The sequence below is a fragment of the Sorex fumeus genome, unplaced genomic scaffold, assembly GCF_029834395.1.
Source record: "Sorex fumeus unplaced genomic scaffold, SorFum_2.1 ptg000050l, whole genome shotgun sequence".
Classification (NCBI taxonomy): domain Eukaryota; kingdom Metazoa; phylum Chordata; class Mammalia; order Eulipotyphla; family Soricidae; genus Sorex; species Sorex fumeus.
In genome coordinates this window covers 14,845,973-14,863,664 of record NW_026606107.1, presented here as the reverse complement: position 1 = coordinate 14,863,664, position 17,692 = coordinate 14,845,973, and the positions used below count along the sequence as shown (strand labels likewise).

The 17,692-nt window shown below is 36.1% G+C and overlaps 1 protein-coding gene and 1 pseudogene across 1 annotated transcript in view; one reads left to right on the top strand and one right to left on the bottom strand.

Annotated features, from left to right (window-relative positions):
• HDX (highly divergent homeobox) overlaps positions 1-17,692 on the bottom strand; it is a 296,641-nt gene that overhangs the window by 40,988 nt on the left and 237,961 nt on the right. Inside the window, exon 6 of the mRNA XM_056124159.1 lies at positions 13,041-13,245. Within this exon, the coding sequence (XP_055980134.1) occupies positions 13,041-13,245 (205 nt within the window). The remainder of the gene's footprint in view (positions 1-13,040; positions 13,246-17,692) is intronic.
• Positions 3,954-6,413, top strand: LOC130032572 (glyceraldehyde-3-phosphate dehydrogenase-like; annotated as a pseudogene).

Below are 17,692 nucleotides of genomic sequence, written 5' to 3'. Positions count from 1 at the left end.
AAAACAAGGAAATAGAGCACACTTCATGATGATAAATTGTTAGGCTTGCATTAAAAACCTCATTTTACCAAGCAGAGGAGGGAAAGATAGGAGGATAATGGATAATATATATATATATACACATATATATATAGGTTATATATATATATACATTCATAGGTCATATAAGACCAATACACAAAGACAACTTAAACAAGCCCCAGAAGTATTGGTCCATGGTTGGAAGCCTATCTCAAACGCTGGAGAAGATGGCAGTTGGCATAGAGAAGGGAGAGAAGGGACTACCGTGACAGTGATATTTGGCAATGATCACTCTGGATACAACTGTGCTGAAAATAGGTTAAGGACCAAATATGACAATGTCTCAGTAGCTGTATTGCAAACCATAATGACCCAAAGGTGGAGAGAGAGAGAGAGAGAGAGAGAGAGAGAGAGAGAGAGAGAGAGAGAGAGAGAGAGAGAAGTGCCTGTAATAGAGGATGAGGGGAGGTCGTAGGAGGTAAATGGTTCGTGATCACATTATAATTCTGTATCTAACGGTGATCATAGAAAAAGAGAAGCAAATCACTTAAATATGCTAGAAAATAAAAATGTGGTGTATTTCAAATTGCCTAAGAAGACACATGTATGTGAATATGTAAAGAGAACATACTGGCAAATTTATACCACCTTCCCCATTTAAAGAATGTTTATCATTGAATGATAGTATTATTTCTGTTTTTATTGTATTTTTAATATTTACTGTAATGAACATATTGCTTTTATGATCATAGTTTAATATTTTAAAAAGTGACAATGGAAAAATTAAAAAGAATTCAATTCAGAGAAGTCAGTTCACTAAAGTTGTCTCTGTGATGGACTGGGGTAAGTGATTATTTTACAGTACACATTATCTACAAGAAAATTGCCTATTATAAGTTATACCCACTTTTACTCTTTAGAAAAATAGTAAAGTAATACTTTTAATTTTTTCTTATGATTTTTCTTCTTTTTTAGTTCTTTTGTTTCACCCAGCTGTGCTCAGGGTCTACTTATGTCTCTGTTTTCAGGTGTCATTCTAAGCAGTCTTGGGGACTGTGCAAAGCTGAGCATCAAAACCTGCCCTCCTTCATGTAAGTGTACACTGGAGTGAGCTATTCAGTCCTGTTTTTCTCTTTTTCTCTTACATACATACTCTTGATATTTTTCAGCCCATTGAGAATTGACATTTTATTTCTCTCTAGAAAGAACAAGGGACTAGAGAAATAATTCCAGCTTGTAAAGTGCATGACTTGCATGATGTCAAACCAGATTTAATCTCTGGCACCACTTATGGTCCCCTGAGAATTGCCAGAAGTGATCCTTGAATGCAGATCCAGGAATAAGACCTAAATAACACCAGTTGTGGCCCCCAAACAGCAACAAAAACTACTTGTTAGGTGTCCTAAAGATTTTCCAAGTCCATGTCTTCTCATGGAAAGAAAATTTTGGTTGACTTATCTGAGTGACCATGGGGTATAATCAAGAGAAAAAGATGAATGAATCAGAAGCTCACATATAATTGCATAGTGAACTAGATTTTAAGATTCATGAAATTTTATCAAAGTTCCATTATAAAGTCAATTAATTTTTAATGAGTGGTTCCTTTTTAGAGAAATTTATTAGAGTGGTTCCTTAATAGAGATTTAGTAGAATTCCAAATCATAAGCATTTCACCTCATATATAGTCATGAACCTTACAAACTGAAGAGAAGGAAAATTGTAGTTAGGATTAAATCCATATCTGCTATTAGTACACGCTTCCACAGAATAGGTGTTATATTGTTTATCAAAAATATGTTTACTAATATAATTCATATAGGTTGCCTTATATTCCTGTTTCAATTTTTATAATTGCACACAATTATGTTTTACAGAAAAATAGTGGAGGGAGACTTCAAAACTTCACTTCATCATTGGACTGATCAACCAGTCAAAACTGGAAGAGCTGGATTCTAATAGACAAATTTAGGATGCATAACCCCCACCCTAAAACTTAGTATACATTCTCCTCCATAGCACATGGGACATTCTCTAGAATAGATCACATGCTGGACACAAAACAACCATTTATAAAATGACAAAAATAGAAATTATAACAAGTGTCTTCACTGATCACAAAGCCATATGATTATGAGCATAAAAAGAAAGTGGCATAAGACCAAATCCTGAAAAACAAATGACAGCATTCATTATATTTGGATAAGAGAGGAAATTAGAAATTGTTGGAAAAAAATGAGAATGAAAACACAAACAAGAATCTATGAGACATAGCAAAGGCAGTAGTAAGGGGTAAATTTATAGCTATTTCAATCAGAACACAGAAACAGAAGGTTCAAATTGACGAGTTAATCTATCAACTAGAGAAACTGCAAAGAGAAAAGCAAATGAATTCCAATGCAAATCAAAGTCAGGGAATAATAAAAGCAGTGGAAATCAGTGACATAGACAATAAGAAAACAGTACAAAATGTCAATGAAAACTGGAGCTGTATTTAAAAGAGTAAACAATATCTACAAACTCAACTAGACTCACTACAAAAATAAGAGAAAAAAACAAGAAGAATCAGAGATGACAGGGGAGTAATCACACCAGACACTACAGAAGTACAAAATAATGCAAAAGGTTATCATGAACAGCTTTACGCCACAAAGATTAAGAATGTAAAAGAAATGGAAGAATTTTCAGAATAATATAAATTCCCAAGATTGGACCATAAGGAAAAAGAAAATCTGAATAGACAAATCTCAGGTAAATAAATTGAAACAGTAATTAAAATATCCCAAAGAACAAAATCCCAGTTCCATATGGATTTAGTAGTGAGTTCTATCAAAATTTCAAAGACTTAGTGCCCATACTACTGAAACTCTTTTAAAATATTGAGGAAACAGGAAACCTCCCTAATATCTTCTATGAAGCCAATATCACACTGATACCTAAACAGAAACTACTAAAAAAGAAAATTATTGACCAATATTCTTGATTAAAATCTATGCAAAAATCCTCAAAAAATTCAAGTAAATCTAATCTAGCAAAAATTCAAAATATTTATACACCATGCATGATCAAGTGGGGTTCATCCCAGGTATGCAAGGATAGTTCAACATATGTAGATCAATGAATATAATATGGAATATCAATAAAATATACATAATCCATAAGGTCATATGAATTTAGGCAGAGAACAAAACCAAAAATAAACAAATGGGATTACATCAAATTCAAAGCTTCTTTACAGCAAAGGAAACTGAAGCTCTAATTGAAAGACACCCTATTGAATGGGAGAAAATATATTTACACACAATACTCCTGATAAAGTGCTGATATCCAAGATCTGTAAAGCACTCACTAAACTTACCAACAATAAATCCAATGACCACATCCATAAATGGGGTGAGGAGATGAACGGATACTTTCCCAAAGAAGAAATACAGTCAACAGGAATATGAAAATCCACTCATAATCACTGATAATTAGAAAAATGAATTTCAAAACAACAATGAGATAACATCTCACAGCATTGGGAAAGTCACATATGAAAAATGAGGAAACATCCAGTTTTTGGTGGATTGTGATGAAAAGCAATTCAATGTGCTGGAAATATCAACTGGTTCAACCTCTTCAGAAAGCAGTAAGGAGATTTCTCAAAAAATAGTAATGTACCTTCCATATAATCCAGTAAGAAACAATTTTTTGGCATTTATTCCTAAAATACAAAAACTTCACTTCGAATGGATACACAAACCCACACAGACACACACAAAGACACACTCATGCCTATGTTCGTTGCACCATTTCAGGAGTTAGTAAAATAGCCAAGATATGAAAACAACCCAAATACCTAACTACAGATAAATGGAACAAGAAATGTTTGTATATATACACAATGGAGTACAATTAAGTTCTAAGAACAAAAGCATGCAATTTGCAGCAACATGGATGGAAATAGAGCATATTATGTTGAGGAAAGTCAGTCAGAATGAAAGGAGCAGATGCAGAATCTGTCTTTGTCTCATAAATAGGACTTAAAGATACACAGTGATTGAGGAACAAACAAAGATCCAAAGGTGACATAATGGAAGAACTGACCCACACAAATTAGTTGGGGAGGTTTAAGGGCAGATGGCTAGGTTTCTTGTGGGAAGGAGACAAGTAAACTGACAATGGGTGTGGTGTAAGAATTATGTACATGAGAAAACATTATCAGAAGTATTGTATCAAAATGAATAAATAAATCATTAAAGAAAAAACTGCTTTAAAAGGCCACATGTTTATTCAATGTTTATTTAATATGCAGGTAAAAACTCTTGAGAATTTATAGTATTAAAAGTTATGAAATGAGGCATCGAGTGGCAATCATGTTTGGTCTATAGTCTACTTTCAGCATGCTTCTCCCATCCTGGGAGGGTCCTCCCACACCCTTTATTTGGTGCTCCCTTCTCTATCTGAGCTCCCTTTCCCCTAGCATGTGTGGCTGGCCTCCAAGCCATTGAGCAAAATTCCTGGTACTAATCTTGGTCACTCTTGGGTGTTAGTCTCCTATTTTGTTACTTTATGTTCCCTAGATGAATGTAATCTTTCTATGTCTATTCCTCTCTTTCTGACTCATTTCGCTTAACATGATACTTTCCATGCAGTACCACATGTATGTAAATTTCATGACTTCACCCAAAAGGAGAGAGAGAACAAAAGGAAATGCCCAGACAAAGAGGCAGGTGGGATGGGGGGATGGGGGATGGGAGGAATACTGGTACCCGTGGTGGTGGAAAATGGGCACTGGTGAAGGGATGGCTACTTGGTCATTGTATAACTGAAACCCAAGCACAAAAATTTGTAAATCTACAACTATACCTCATGGTGTTTCACTAATAAAAAGTTTTTTTAAAAAGTTATGAAATTATACAACTGAAAAGTCATGTTTTCTTTTACTTACAGAGGGCTTCCACATTAGTGAACGTTTGAAAGCTAAACCATCTAAGTTATTGATAATTCCTCAAGATATAAAGGGCTAGAGCGATAGCACAGAGGTAAGGCGTTTGCCTTGCACGCAGCCAACATGGCTGACCCGAGTTCGATTCCTCCATCCCTCTCGGAGAGCCTGGCAAGCTACCGAGAGTATCTCGCCCGCACGGCAGAGCCTGGCAAGCCACCCGTGATGTATTCGATATGCCAAACACAGTAACAACAAAATCTCCAATGGAGATGTTACTGGGCCCGCTCGAGCAAACCGATGAACAACGGGAGGGCCTTTACCTTTACCTTATAAAGGTAGAGGCAATTGTATTATAAAATGTAGGAATAAGCTATCTGCTCCTCTAAGTTTGATAGAAGCTGCCTCTTCCTGTGAAGTGCAGCCACATCCCAGAGATACAATGTGAATGTCAGAATGAACATTTTTGTCTGTATTGGTTTAACTTTGGCAAAGTGAAAACTGTAGCCAGGAGGAGAACTTGGTGTCACTGCTAATGTCTGAGGAAACAACATGGTCTTTGGTGTAAACCAGATGTCTCCATCTTTTCTAACCTTAAGTACAGGGTCTACATGTTCCAGTATGATTCTACCCATGGCAAGTTCAATGGCACAGTGAAGGCCGAGAATAGAAAGGTTGTTATCAGCAGAAAGCCCATTTATATCTTCCAGATCTGAGATCTCACCCAGATCAAATGGTGACTCTGGTGCTGAGTGTGTTGTAGAGTCCACTGGGGTCTTCTGTAGCCTCGATAAGGTGGGGGGTCACAGGGCTCACAGGGGGGTCACAGGAAGGAAGGTGCCAAAATCTCTGCTCCTTCTGCCGATGGCCACACATTTGTAATGGGTATAAAAGATGGGAAATAATTGACAACTTCCTCATGATTCTCAAGAACAACCCCTGCACTACCAACTACCTGCCTCGCCCTGGCCAAGGTCATCAATGATAACTTTGGCATCGTGGAGGGATTCATGTTCACATTTTATGCCATCACTTCCACACAGAAGACTGGACGGCCTCTCTGGATGCTATGGCATGATGTCTGAGGGGCAACTCGGAAAATCACCCCAGCTGCCACATGTACTACCCAGGATGTGGGCCTGGAATTGGAAGCTGACTGTCATGGACTTCCATGCCCCATTCCCGACATGACTGTCTGGGATTTGACTTGTCACATGGAGGAAACCACCAGATATGATTATATCAAAAATTGTTCTGAAACAAGCCTCACAGGGGCCCCTCAAGGGCATCTTGGTCTACACTTAAGACTAGGTTGTTTCCTCTGATTTTAACAGCCACACCAACTCCTCCACCTTTGATTGCTTCCAGTGACCACTTTCTCAAGCTCATTTCCTCAGATGACAATGAGTTTGGCTACAGCAATAGGGTGGTGGATCACATGGTCAACATGACTTCGAAGGATTAAGCACCCCCAGAACCACCAGTCCTAGTGAGAACACTAAGAGGAAGAGAAGCCCTCAGCTGCTGCGCAGTCCTCTTTCTTTTCCAACCTCCAGAAAATCCATCTGTACTCCTATATTTATTGCAGTTCTAATCACAATAACCCTAATCTGGAAACAATCCACCTAGAGAGGAACAGGTGACCACATAAAGAAACTAAAGTACATATACACAGTGGAATACTACTCGGCAGTGTGAAAGATGAGGTCATGTTATTTGTGGATGGATTTGGAGAGTGGGTGGATCTGGAAAGTATTGTATGTGGATGGATCTGAAGAGTATCATATTGACTGAAATTCCAGAGGGAGCGACAGGCACAGGATGATCTCTCTTATTTGCTGGATATAAATAAACATAGTTGGTGACTAACAAATGCTCAAAAGGCAATAGAAATAAAGAACATGAAAAACTGATATTCAGTAAGAAGCTTGCCACTGTAGGATTGGGTGAGTGGGTGTATAGTTAGGGAATGGAAAAGTATAACAATATGACAGTGGTGAAGGGAAACGGTCACTCTGGAGGAGAACATAGTGCTGAAAGGCAATGAAGTTGTAAGTGTGGTATCAGCAAACAGTACTATAAATCATAGTCCCTAAAGGAAAGAACAAAAGCAGGAAAAAGAGCCTATCATAGAGGCAGGCTGGGGAGTCTGGAAGGAAACTAGGGATATTGGTGGAACAAAGTAGATACTGGTGACGGGATTGGTTTTGGAACATTGTATGCCTGAAACTCCAGCATAAATGACTTTATAACTTTGTAGTTCATAGTGATTCAATAAAAATTGCTCAATTATAATCATATTTTGGTAGCCCTTGAGATTAAATCAGTGAGTTAACTAAATTAGCTTTGCTAGAGTTTGAGTAGGTGTGAATCCAGGTAGATTTTTCCTTACCAAACTCAACCAAACCTTTTTTTCTCTTTACTCTCATATAGGAAAATGGAAAAGAAACTGGAGAAGCAACGGTGGAAGTTGGAGGTAAATGAGAAGCTTTATATAAGTGAAGTACCTGAGTTTTTCAGAAGACAAAAAGAAAAGGAAATAAAACTGCTGAAAGATCAACAAGAATCTTTGGTAACTTCGGCTGTCTTCTTTTTTTTAAAGTAACCCCTTTTATTTTTTTTTATTTTTTTTTTTTTACCTTTTTCTTTTTTTTTTTTCCCCTTTATTTTATTTTATTTTTTTTAAAGTTGTAGATTTACAATTTTTTGTGCTTTGGTTTCAATTATACAATGATCAGATACCCATCCCTCCACCAGTGCCCATTTTCCACCACCATGGATAATATCCCTCCCACCCCCATCCCCCCATCCCCCCGTCTCTGTGGCAGGGCAATCCCCTGTGTTCTCTCTCTCCTTTTGGGTGTTGTGGTCTGCAAAAGAGGCATTGAGTGGCAAACATGTTCAGTCCATAGTCTACTTTCGACATGCATCTCCCCTCCTGGGAGGATCCTCCAAACATCCTTTATTTGGTGCTCCCTTCTCTATCTGAATAGCCCTTTCCTCTAGGATACCCGGCTGGCCTCTAAGTTATGGAGTAATCCTCCTGGTGCTGATCTCAGCTATTCTTGGGTATTAATCTCATACTTTGAGTAACCCCTTTTATGCTTGAACTTTTTAATAGATAATTTTAATGGAAAATTTTAGTCAGGTTTTAGTATGTAGAATTTAAGTTGAACTGATAAACACCTCAGAATTCCACCCTACCAAAATTCCAGTAAGAACACAAAACCTTAAATGAGAAAATAATTCTAAGTTCAATAAATTAAACAACAATAAAAACAACATAAAGCGACTCAACTAGTCATGAACAGCTTAGTGAATCATCAAAGACTTAACAGCCATGTAATGAGAACAACAATTTTCACAAATTTCCTTTTACCAAAGTATTTTTGATTATTTAGCCATTTGGTTGTAACAAACAATAGAAAGTCAATTATTGTGTGCCTGCTAAGGGGGAAGGTTTGAGGGGGTGCTTGGAAAAATGGGGATAATCAGGGGTGGAAGGTCACTCTGGCGGTAGGATTTGTTTTGGAACATCAAAAGCCCATAAAAGTGATAATATGAAAAACTTCGCAAACCAAGATCTTTAAATAATAAAACAAAGAAAATAAAAGGAGGCTTGCAATATCATTTTCCTATTTGCACAGGAAAAAAACCCATTATTTTCTTCTTTGACTTAGGAGAGTCAAACCCTGTTGAATATTCATAAATATATATGCATATACATATATAATAAAAGATGCTAGGTTTTTATTTGTTAATTTTTTAATTCTAACTTTTTAAAATTAATGGTGCTGTCAATGTAAGCATATCTAAATATATTCTTATACCAAAGCCTATAGTTGGCATATTTTGGGGGGCACATTTGATGGTGCTCAGGGATTACTCCTGTCTCTGAGCTCAGGAATCATTCCTGCAGGGTTCAGGAGACTATATGGAGTACTGGCATTCAAACCCAGGAAGGCAGCATGCAAGCCAAACATTGTAGTATCTTTCTGGCCCTTGTCATTAGCATATTTTGAAGGCACATATGATATTATTACGCCAAAAACTCACTTCATAATCACAAAAGGATCATACAGTCAAATTAGTATATTAATATTTTCTATCAGCAAAATGAGGAAGGAAAGGAGGACAAAATTGCAGAAAGCTATACAAAGAATCTCTTTTTCAATATTTGAAGTTTTGGGGATTTTCTGTTGTTTTTTCTAATAAAAATGAAAAGGTTATCATTCAGCTGGGAAAAAAAGGCCACTAAGAAAAAGTCTAGGCAATCTTATTTGTTAGTAACCATTTTTTTTCATATGTTGGTTATTTCTTTTTTTTAAGTGAGTCTAGGTTACAATGCCAGCTGTTTTGAAAAAACACTAGTGAATGATAATGGGTGATAACTTTGGAATAGTGGGAAGTTACCAATCTTTAAGTTAGCACATATTTTCCTGTTAAAGTTTTGAAAATTCACTTAGACGAGGAAAGAAATTTGAGTGAAGATATAAAACTCCAAATAAAGTATTATATACATTTATTCATCATTATATTCCTCATAGTTCACCATTTATAAAAACACACAAATACATACTTGTCCACAAACTTGCAAGTACTTAACAGTCATCAGTTTCTCAAAATTCAATAATAAATCACTGAACATACTGAAATACCCCCAGGAATGTATAAGAATGACTAATTGGGGGCAAAATGGTTTAATGAACAAACTAACTTACTGAAATGATGCAATAGTCTCACTTTTTATCTGATTTTTTTTTGCTTTGTTTTGTTTGGGGGGCACACCCAGCTGTTCTACAGGTCACTTCTGGTTCAGAGATCACTCCTGGTGGTACTCAGGGGAATTTTACTGTGCTGAGGATTGAATTTTTTTGTACAGGTGTAAGGCAAATACTTAACTGTTGTACTATCTCTTTGGCCTCCTCCCTGGTGATTTTTTCAAGCTGACATGGATTTTTCTTGTACAAAAATTCTCTTTTATTGTCTTATTAAATGACAGTGGGAGAGAATGATAGCAAAATAAGACAGAATGCAGAAGAAACAAGAAGAGAAGAGAGAGAAGGAAGAGAAAAGTTTGAAAGAGAGATTTGAATAGGCATAACTTTTCAAATACTTGATCTTAAAATACATGGCCATTTCAATATTAACAATCCTTATCTCTTAACATTAATCAAATTATTGCTCTTGTACTGTTCTCATCGTTCAGAGATGAACACTTTAAACACCATTTCAATTACTTCGTTTTAAGTATTGTTTTCCTACTTTGTTGAGGTTTAAATACTATAATGAAATTGCATCTTATTAAGGTGTGTAGCTTGGTGAGTTGAGATATATGTTAACACACATTTTGTGCTACTACAATCCTAATCATACAATACTAATGTAATAAACACTTTAGTCCAAAAGTTTCCCTATGTCTTGTTCCTGTCAGAATGTGTTTTTCCATATACAATCCTTTACTGTCAAATGTAAGAACTATGATACTCAGAGAATTCAGTGGTAAATTCAATTCAGTAGTCATTTCTTTGGAACTTAACTCTCTTGTATAGCTGTCACTATATCCATTGAACAATAACTCCTCATACTCTTCCACTCCCATTTCTTGGTAACCACTGTTCTATTGTCCACTTATAAAACTTTCACTATTTTAGATCCCTTATATGAGAGGACATTATTAACAAATTCTAAGAATCCACTGAGTTAATAACTTACTTCTGTCATCTTTATTAACTTTCCTTTATCAACTATATATCATCCTGCATTCTAATAGATTTGAATCTTATCTATCTATCTATCTATCTATCTATCTATCTATCTATCTATCTATATCTATTCCCCACCAGCCACCAAATCTGGCTACTTCTTAACACTATGAGACTGTTCATCTCCCTTTTGCCTCTTTTCTTTGGCTAGACTTTATTTTGGCCCTGATGTTTGTGACTTTTATATTCATTTCTCTCTAATAACTCTCCTTTCATTCTCCTTGAATGATCCATAAATATCCATATATCATCCAAAACTCAACACAGGTAACTCTTACCTTATCTTGTCACATTTTATATTTAATGCAGAGTCAATAAAATATTATGTAGATTTTAGGGGAGCTGATAAAAGATATAACTGCAATTCCTAAGTTGTGTAGATTAATCAGTGTGCTGTAAGAACTAAGATGAATGAGAACCTTATAAATCTTTATAAACTAATAATATATAACATATAATAAGGGCATAGTTTTAATCAGATAATATAATATAAAAAGCTATCTAGAATTTTACTGTGCATATGTGTGCCTGTATTATTATATATAGTATATAAAATGTAGTTTATAAAATGTTAAACTTAACTGGAAATACTGGATTAATCAACATAATAATGGTAGTTCTAACATGCATTCTAGACTATGTGCCATAAATAAATTTTATAAAATTTGTATAAAATTTTATTTTATAAAATAAATAAAATTTATATTTTATTTATAAAATTCCAAGAAAAGAGAAATTTATACTTTAAGGAACAGGTTAGTGATTGCCTGAATTTAGAGGTGGAAGTGTGGATTGTCTACAAATAGGATAAAGGAATATTTTTTTAAATTTTGGGCCACTCATGATGGTGCTCAGACCTTATTTATTCCTGTCTCTTTGCTCAAAAAAAGTATAGGCAGTGCAAGGGACCAACCAGGCTGACCACATACACCTTAATCTTTGTATTATTCAAGGATATTTATGTACTGTTTAAAATATTCTAAAATTGTATTTTGTTGATGATGATAAAACTTTAGTAAGCATAAAAGTATTATAATTTTTCAGTGGGTAAATTTCATGATGTATAAGTTAAACCACAATAAAATTGCTCATTTTAAGTAGGTATCAGATATCTTTCTACAATTGAAGTCAAATGAACACTCTATCATAGTAAACAACTTTATTTTATTTTATTGTTTATATTTTCATTATGAAAACCCTGAAAAGTGTTATAAAGATGATCTAGCCTAACTGTTTTATTTTCAGATAATAAAACTAAAATATATGATTTACTTTGCTTATGATGTCATAATAAAACTAGTGGAGGATCTAAGATTTATGTCCAGATTACCTAATTGCTATCCTAATTTTGTCATATTAGGTAACATTCTTGTTCATTACAATGCATTTCTAATTGTTTCAACTTATCAGAATTCCAATAAATATATATTATCTATTAATTCTAACATGAAAACTAGTAATAAATATATCTAAATGTAAGGGATTATTATGATAGAGGTTTTCACTGATGGCTTGATGTGGGAGACATTAAAAATAAAAAAAGATAAAACTCAAGGATGGTTTAGAATGTGAATTCGTACCATTGAGGGGCATACAAATTGGTATAACTCTTATTAACGGTTATATAGAAGCTTTTCAAAACACTAAAAATAGAAATAGCATATGTTCCCATCAATCCTTCAGCAGGGTAAAGAAACAGGGATCTATCAACAGATGAATAGAGAATACTTATAAAGAAATGTTACATAGTCTTTGCAAAGATATTGCAATACACAGTGATATAGATGGATGTAGGGGATATGCTGCTAAATGAAATAAGACATAAGACAAATACCATATGATCACATTTGTGAGGAATCTAAAAACAAAAAACAAAACACACATAAAAACTGAAAGTAGAAGTGTAGTTTCTTGAGTGACTGGGAGCAGCAAAAGAAGAAATAGTGTTAAACAGGTTTAGAGTTAGAGTTATACAAGAAGAATAAATCTAGAGATCTAATGAGCAGCATGATGGTTATAGTAAATTATACTGTCTTGTATACTTGAAATTTATTGAGAGTACACTTTAGGAAATTTTACAACACATGGTTAACATGTACATGAGGAGATAGGTATGTTAATTAGTTTCACTATAATAATAATTTTTCTATGCATATCATCATGCATATTTTATATGTAATTATTATTAAAATAATAAAATAAAATTACATATATTTAAATGTTTAACCAAGTGTTTTCAAAACTTTAGATTTTAAGTATAGTAAGCTTAAAGCAAAAAAAATCAGATTTATAGAAACTATTATTAGAAGGTACAGCACGTGAAATACCTTGAGAGCTTCCTTCAGACAAACAGATGGATACTTCATCATTTCTGTCATTATCTTCTCCTTCAGGACCGGCTTCTTCTCTATGTGTGAGTGCCGACAAAGAACCAGACTCAGGCTGCTCAGAAAAATCAGCAGGACCTCCTCTTGGAGGTGGAACCTCAATACCCATTAAACGATATTTCCTTCTTCGATTCCCAATCCATGTCTTTATAAGAGAAATACAAGAGGAATTTTTTAACGTAGAAAATTTAGCAGTTCTGTCCATTAAAATAAGGAATGTTGTGTTACACATGATTTAAGGTAATAAATGTGGCTTGGAGAAACAGTACATTGGATAGCACTTGATCTTTAACACTACATATAGACCCTGGAGCACCACTAGCCATGGTCCCTGAGAATAAGGCCCTAGCATAGACAGGTGTGACCTCAAAACCAATAAATAAATTTATAATGCATACCTACAATAATAAAACTTTATTATTTAAGGTAACATACCATGTATCAGTGTACTAAAACACATGGATTTGTTCTTTGTCCTTTATCTTTACAAACAGTAGCACTGTAGCACTGTCCTCCCATGTACATCGATTTGCTTGAGCAGGCACCAGTAACGTCTCCATTGTGAGACTTGGTGTTACTGTTTTTGGCATACCGAATACACCACGGGGAGCTTGCCAGGCTCTGCCGTGCGGGGGGGATACTCTCAGTAGCTTGCCGGGCTTTCCGAGAGGGACGGAGGAATCAAACCGGGTCGGCCGCATGCAAAGCAAATGCCCTACCCACTGTGCTATCGCTCCAGTCCAACAGTAAACAGTATCTGTATAAAAGAACTTCTGAAAGAACAGGAAAGAGAAAAAGGGGTAAAATATTGACAGAAGAAATCATAGGCAAGAGCTTTCCTTCTAATTATTGAATTGTATACACAGATCTAAGAAGCTCAAAAGATTTCAAACAAATTGAAACAAAGAAACACACAAAGTTACTTTGTAATTTAATGTCAAAATTGAAAATATAAAAAAATAAATAAATAAAGATAATCTTGTAAGTAGAAAGAGTAAATAAAAAATAAAATTAAAAAATTCCATAAGCCTCTAAGCTGAGCTATCAAATCCAACCGGACAGGCAAAAAGGGATGGAATGAAAAATCTAACACATTTAAAAAAATGGCATCCAAACAACAATACTCTATGCAGGTTGCCATTCATATTTGAAGTTGTGATACAGAAACTCATCATCTCTAACCCAGCTCTGCAAAATGAACTAAATGATCTTCTATAAAAAAAAAACTACATGGAAGTAGTAAGATACCTAAAACTGAAAATGAGAGAAAGGGTGAGCATATTAGCATGATATAATATAATAGACCTGAGATTTATGCACTTTCAAATTATAAAAAGATAAAAACTTAGTTCTTCAGAGGTAAAATGCATGGTATTCATTTTTGGGGGAAGACGGCACACATTTTGCTGCTCAGAACTTATTCTTTTTTCTGCAGTCAGGGATCACTCTTTGAGGGAACAAAGGACCATATATTGTGCAGAGATAAAACCGAAGTCATACAAGGCAAGCACCCTGCCTACTGTCCTATTTTACCTGCCATGTTGTATAGTATTCTTGAGAAAAAAACATGCTTGACCTCACCCCACCTCTCCTGTGACCTGGCCAGCAGAGTCACAAACACTTGCAAGAAATAGTTTCTTCAGGTGAGCAGCAATTCCTCACCCATCAGATCACCTCATCCTTCCTCTCCTCTGACGTGGCCCAGCAAAACAACAGAATTACCTCTTGGGTTTCCAGAAGCCCTGTGTTTAACATGGTCCTGAGACACTTCTCTTTTTCTAATCTCACTTGCAGTAATCCAGCAGCCCACAAACTCTGGAGTCTATGGAATTCCTGAGCTGTTTATCTATGAAGTTGTGTATCATTCCTTCACACCTGAAGGAGAGTGTGGCTGAAAACTATTCTTGGTGAAGTGTTAATTTAATTGAGTTTTATATATTTTATCTCAATATAGAGTTCAATTCAATATATGACATCTTCCAGAAGGGCAATGGAGAAGATTATTCATGACTTCTACTCAGATCTCTTAAATAGCCACGTCCACTTGCCCACATACCACATTCCACATGATGGATATGTCGTTCCCAATGTTCTCCCTTCTGAAATCCAACATGCCATCTCGTCAGTAAAGAAACAAAGAGCACCTGGCCCAGACAAGATCAAACCTGAACACCTGAAGAACTTACCATCAGTACTCATCAATACATTGGCTCGACTCTTCACACGCTACCTGTCTGAATGCAAGGTTCCATCCCAATGGAAAACCAGCAGGACTGTACTACTATACAAGAAGGGAGACATCGACGACATTGGCAACTATCGCCCAATCTGCTATTGTCTGTCATCTACAAACTATTCACTAGAGTCATCCTGAATAGGATTAGCAGAACACTAGATGAAGGACAACCATGTGAACAAGCTGGTTTCTGAAAAGGATTCAGTACCATCAACCATATCCACACGATTATTAAGCTCATTGAGGTTTCTCAGGAGTTCAAGATGCCGCTCTGTCTAACGTTCAGTGATTTAAAGAAGGCCTTTGATTCTGTTGAGACAGAAGCAGTCATAGAAGCCCTAGCCAATCAGGGTGTACAAACTCAATACATCAGGATCCTTCGTGAGCTCTATTATGGATTCACTACCAGGATCTCACCATTCTACAAAGAAATAATCATCCATGTCAAGAGAGGGGTTCGGCAGGGTGATACCATTTCACCAAAACTCTTCAGTGCCACCCTCGAGAACATCATGAGACGACTGGAATGGGAAAGCATGGGAGTGAAGATAGATGGTTGGCAACTATACCACCTCCGCTTTGCTGATGACATTGTTCTAATAACACCAAACATCAGCCAAGTGGCACAAATGATGACAGATTTCGACTGTGAATGTGGAAAGGTTGGACTACAGCTGAATCTTACGAAGACAATGTTTATGAGAAACAGCCTCGTTCCTGATGCTCCATTCGCTCTTAACGGAACCACCATCTCGGAATGCAACAGTTATATATACCTAGGTCGAGAAATCAACATGATGAATGACCTGGCACCTGAGTTGCACAGGAGGAAGAGAACAGCTTGGAATGCCTTCAAGAGCGTTGAAGAAATAACTAAGAGGACAAAGAACCTCCAGCTACGAACACATCTCTTCGATTCCACTGTTCTTCCTGCATTAACATATGCCTCAGAGACCTGGGCCCTATGAAAACAGGATGAGAACGCTATTCAGGTCTCTCAAAGAGGAATCAAAAGAGCTATGCTTGGAATATCATGATTCACTCAAATGTGAGATAGAATCCGGAGTTCTGATCTTCGTCAACGCTCAAGAATCAGGGTCGATGTCTCATTTGCCAAGGCATCAAAAATCAGATGGGCTGGACATGCAATGAGGTTTACAGATAACCGCTGGACTAGAGCCATTACTGATTGGATTCCACGGGACATCAAAAGACCGCTTGGACGCCCACCTACAAGATGGTCAGACTTCTTTCTTCAAGACCCTGAATGATCGGTTTGAGGATCTACATGTTCCTAGAACGAACAGATGCCATTGGGCTACTCTAGTGCGCAACCGGGATGAATGGAGACGTTACTGGCACCCGCTCAAGTAAATCGATGAATAACGGGGATTAAGTGATTAAGTCATTATTTTATAGAGTACAGAGGGTCGTACAAGGGTCATCCTTAATAAATAAATAAATAAATATTAAGAATTATCCTCTATTAATATTTTATTAAAGCACTGTGTATTTACAAAGTTGTTTATAATACAGTTGATATGGGCTTTCCATTTTTCAAGGATGTTCCTGTATATATATACTTTCCTCACTTGATCTTGCTGCTTTCAGTTTTCTATTTCTATGGTTTTTGCCATTCTGATTAGATGTGTCTTGAAAAATATTTGTTTAGACTTTTCTTAGCTAGGGCATCTTGGATCTGGGTGCATGTACTCTCCAGTTTTGGTAAATTCTCAGGGATGATGTGTTTGACTGTTCCTTCTTCATTGAGGTTGTCTGCCTGACCCTCTGGGACCCTGATGATTCCTATGTTATTCCTCTTGAGTTCATATCAAATTTCTCTTGTTGGTTCTTTTATTTTGTGGTCTTTTTCCCATCTTCTGTTGGTGTTTGGAATTTTCTGCACTTTATCTTGGAGGTCACTTATTCTATCCTTACCAGCCATTACTCTACTGGTGGGACCTTCCAGTGAATTTTTCATTTCTCCTACCAGAATTTTTAGTTCTGTCATTTTTGTTTGTAGTTCTTTTCATTTCTGCTATCCTATCCTCCTGTGTTTTATTTGCTGTCCATTCTATTAGTTCTTTGAACTTGTTAAACATCCTAAGAATTTCAACTCTGAAATTCTTTTTATAGAGATTATGCAGATGGATATTACTGAATAAGTCTTCATGAATACATTCTTCAACCACAACACAAAGTACACAAAGTTTGGTACTACACCACTTTACCATAGTTCCTTCTGATGTCTGAAGGTGCTTCTTTTCCACTTCACTCTTTTTGTTTCCCCACAAATTCTCCACCCCCTCACTGTCAGGAAGGTCTCTGGGGAAGGTTTGTGGAGGGAGGGATATTA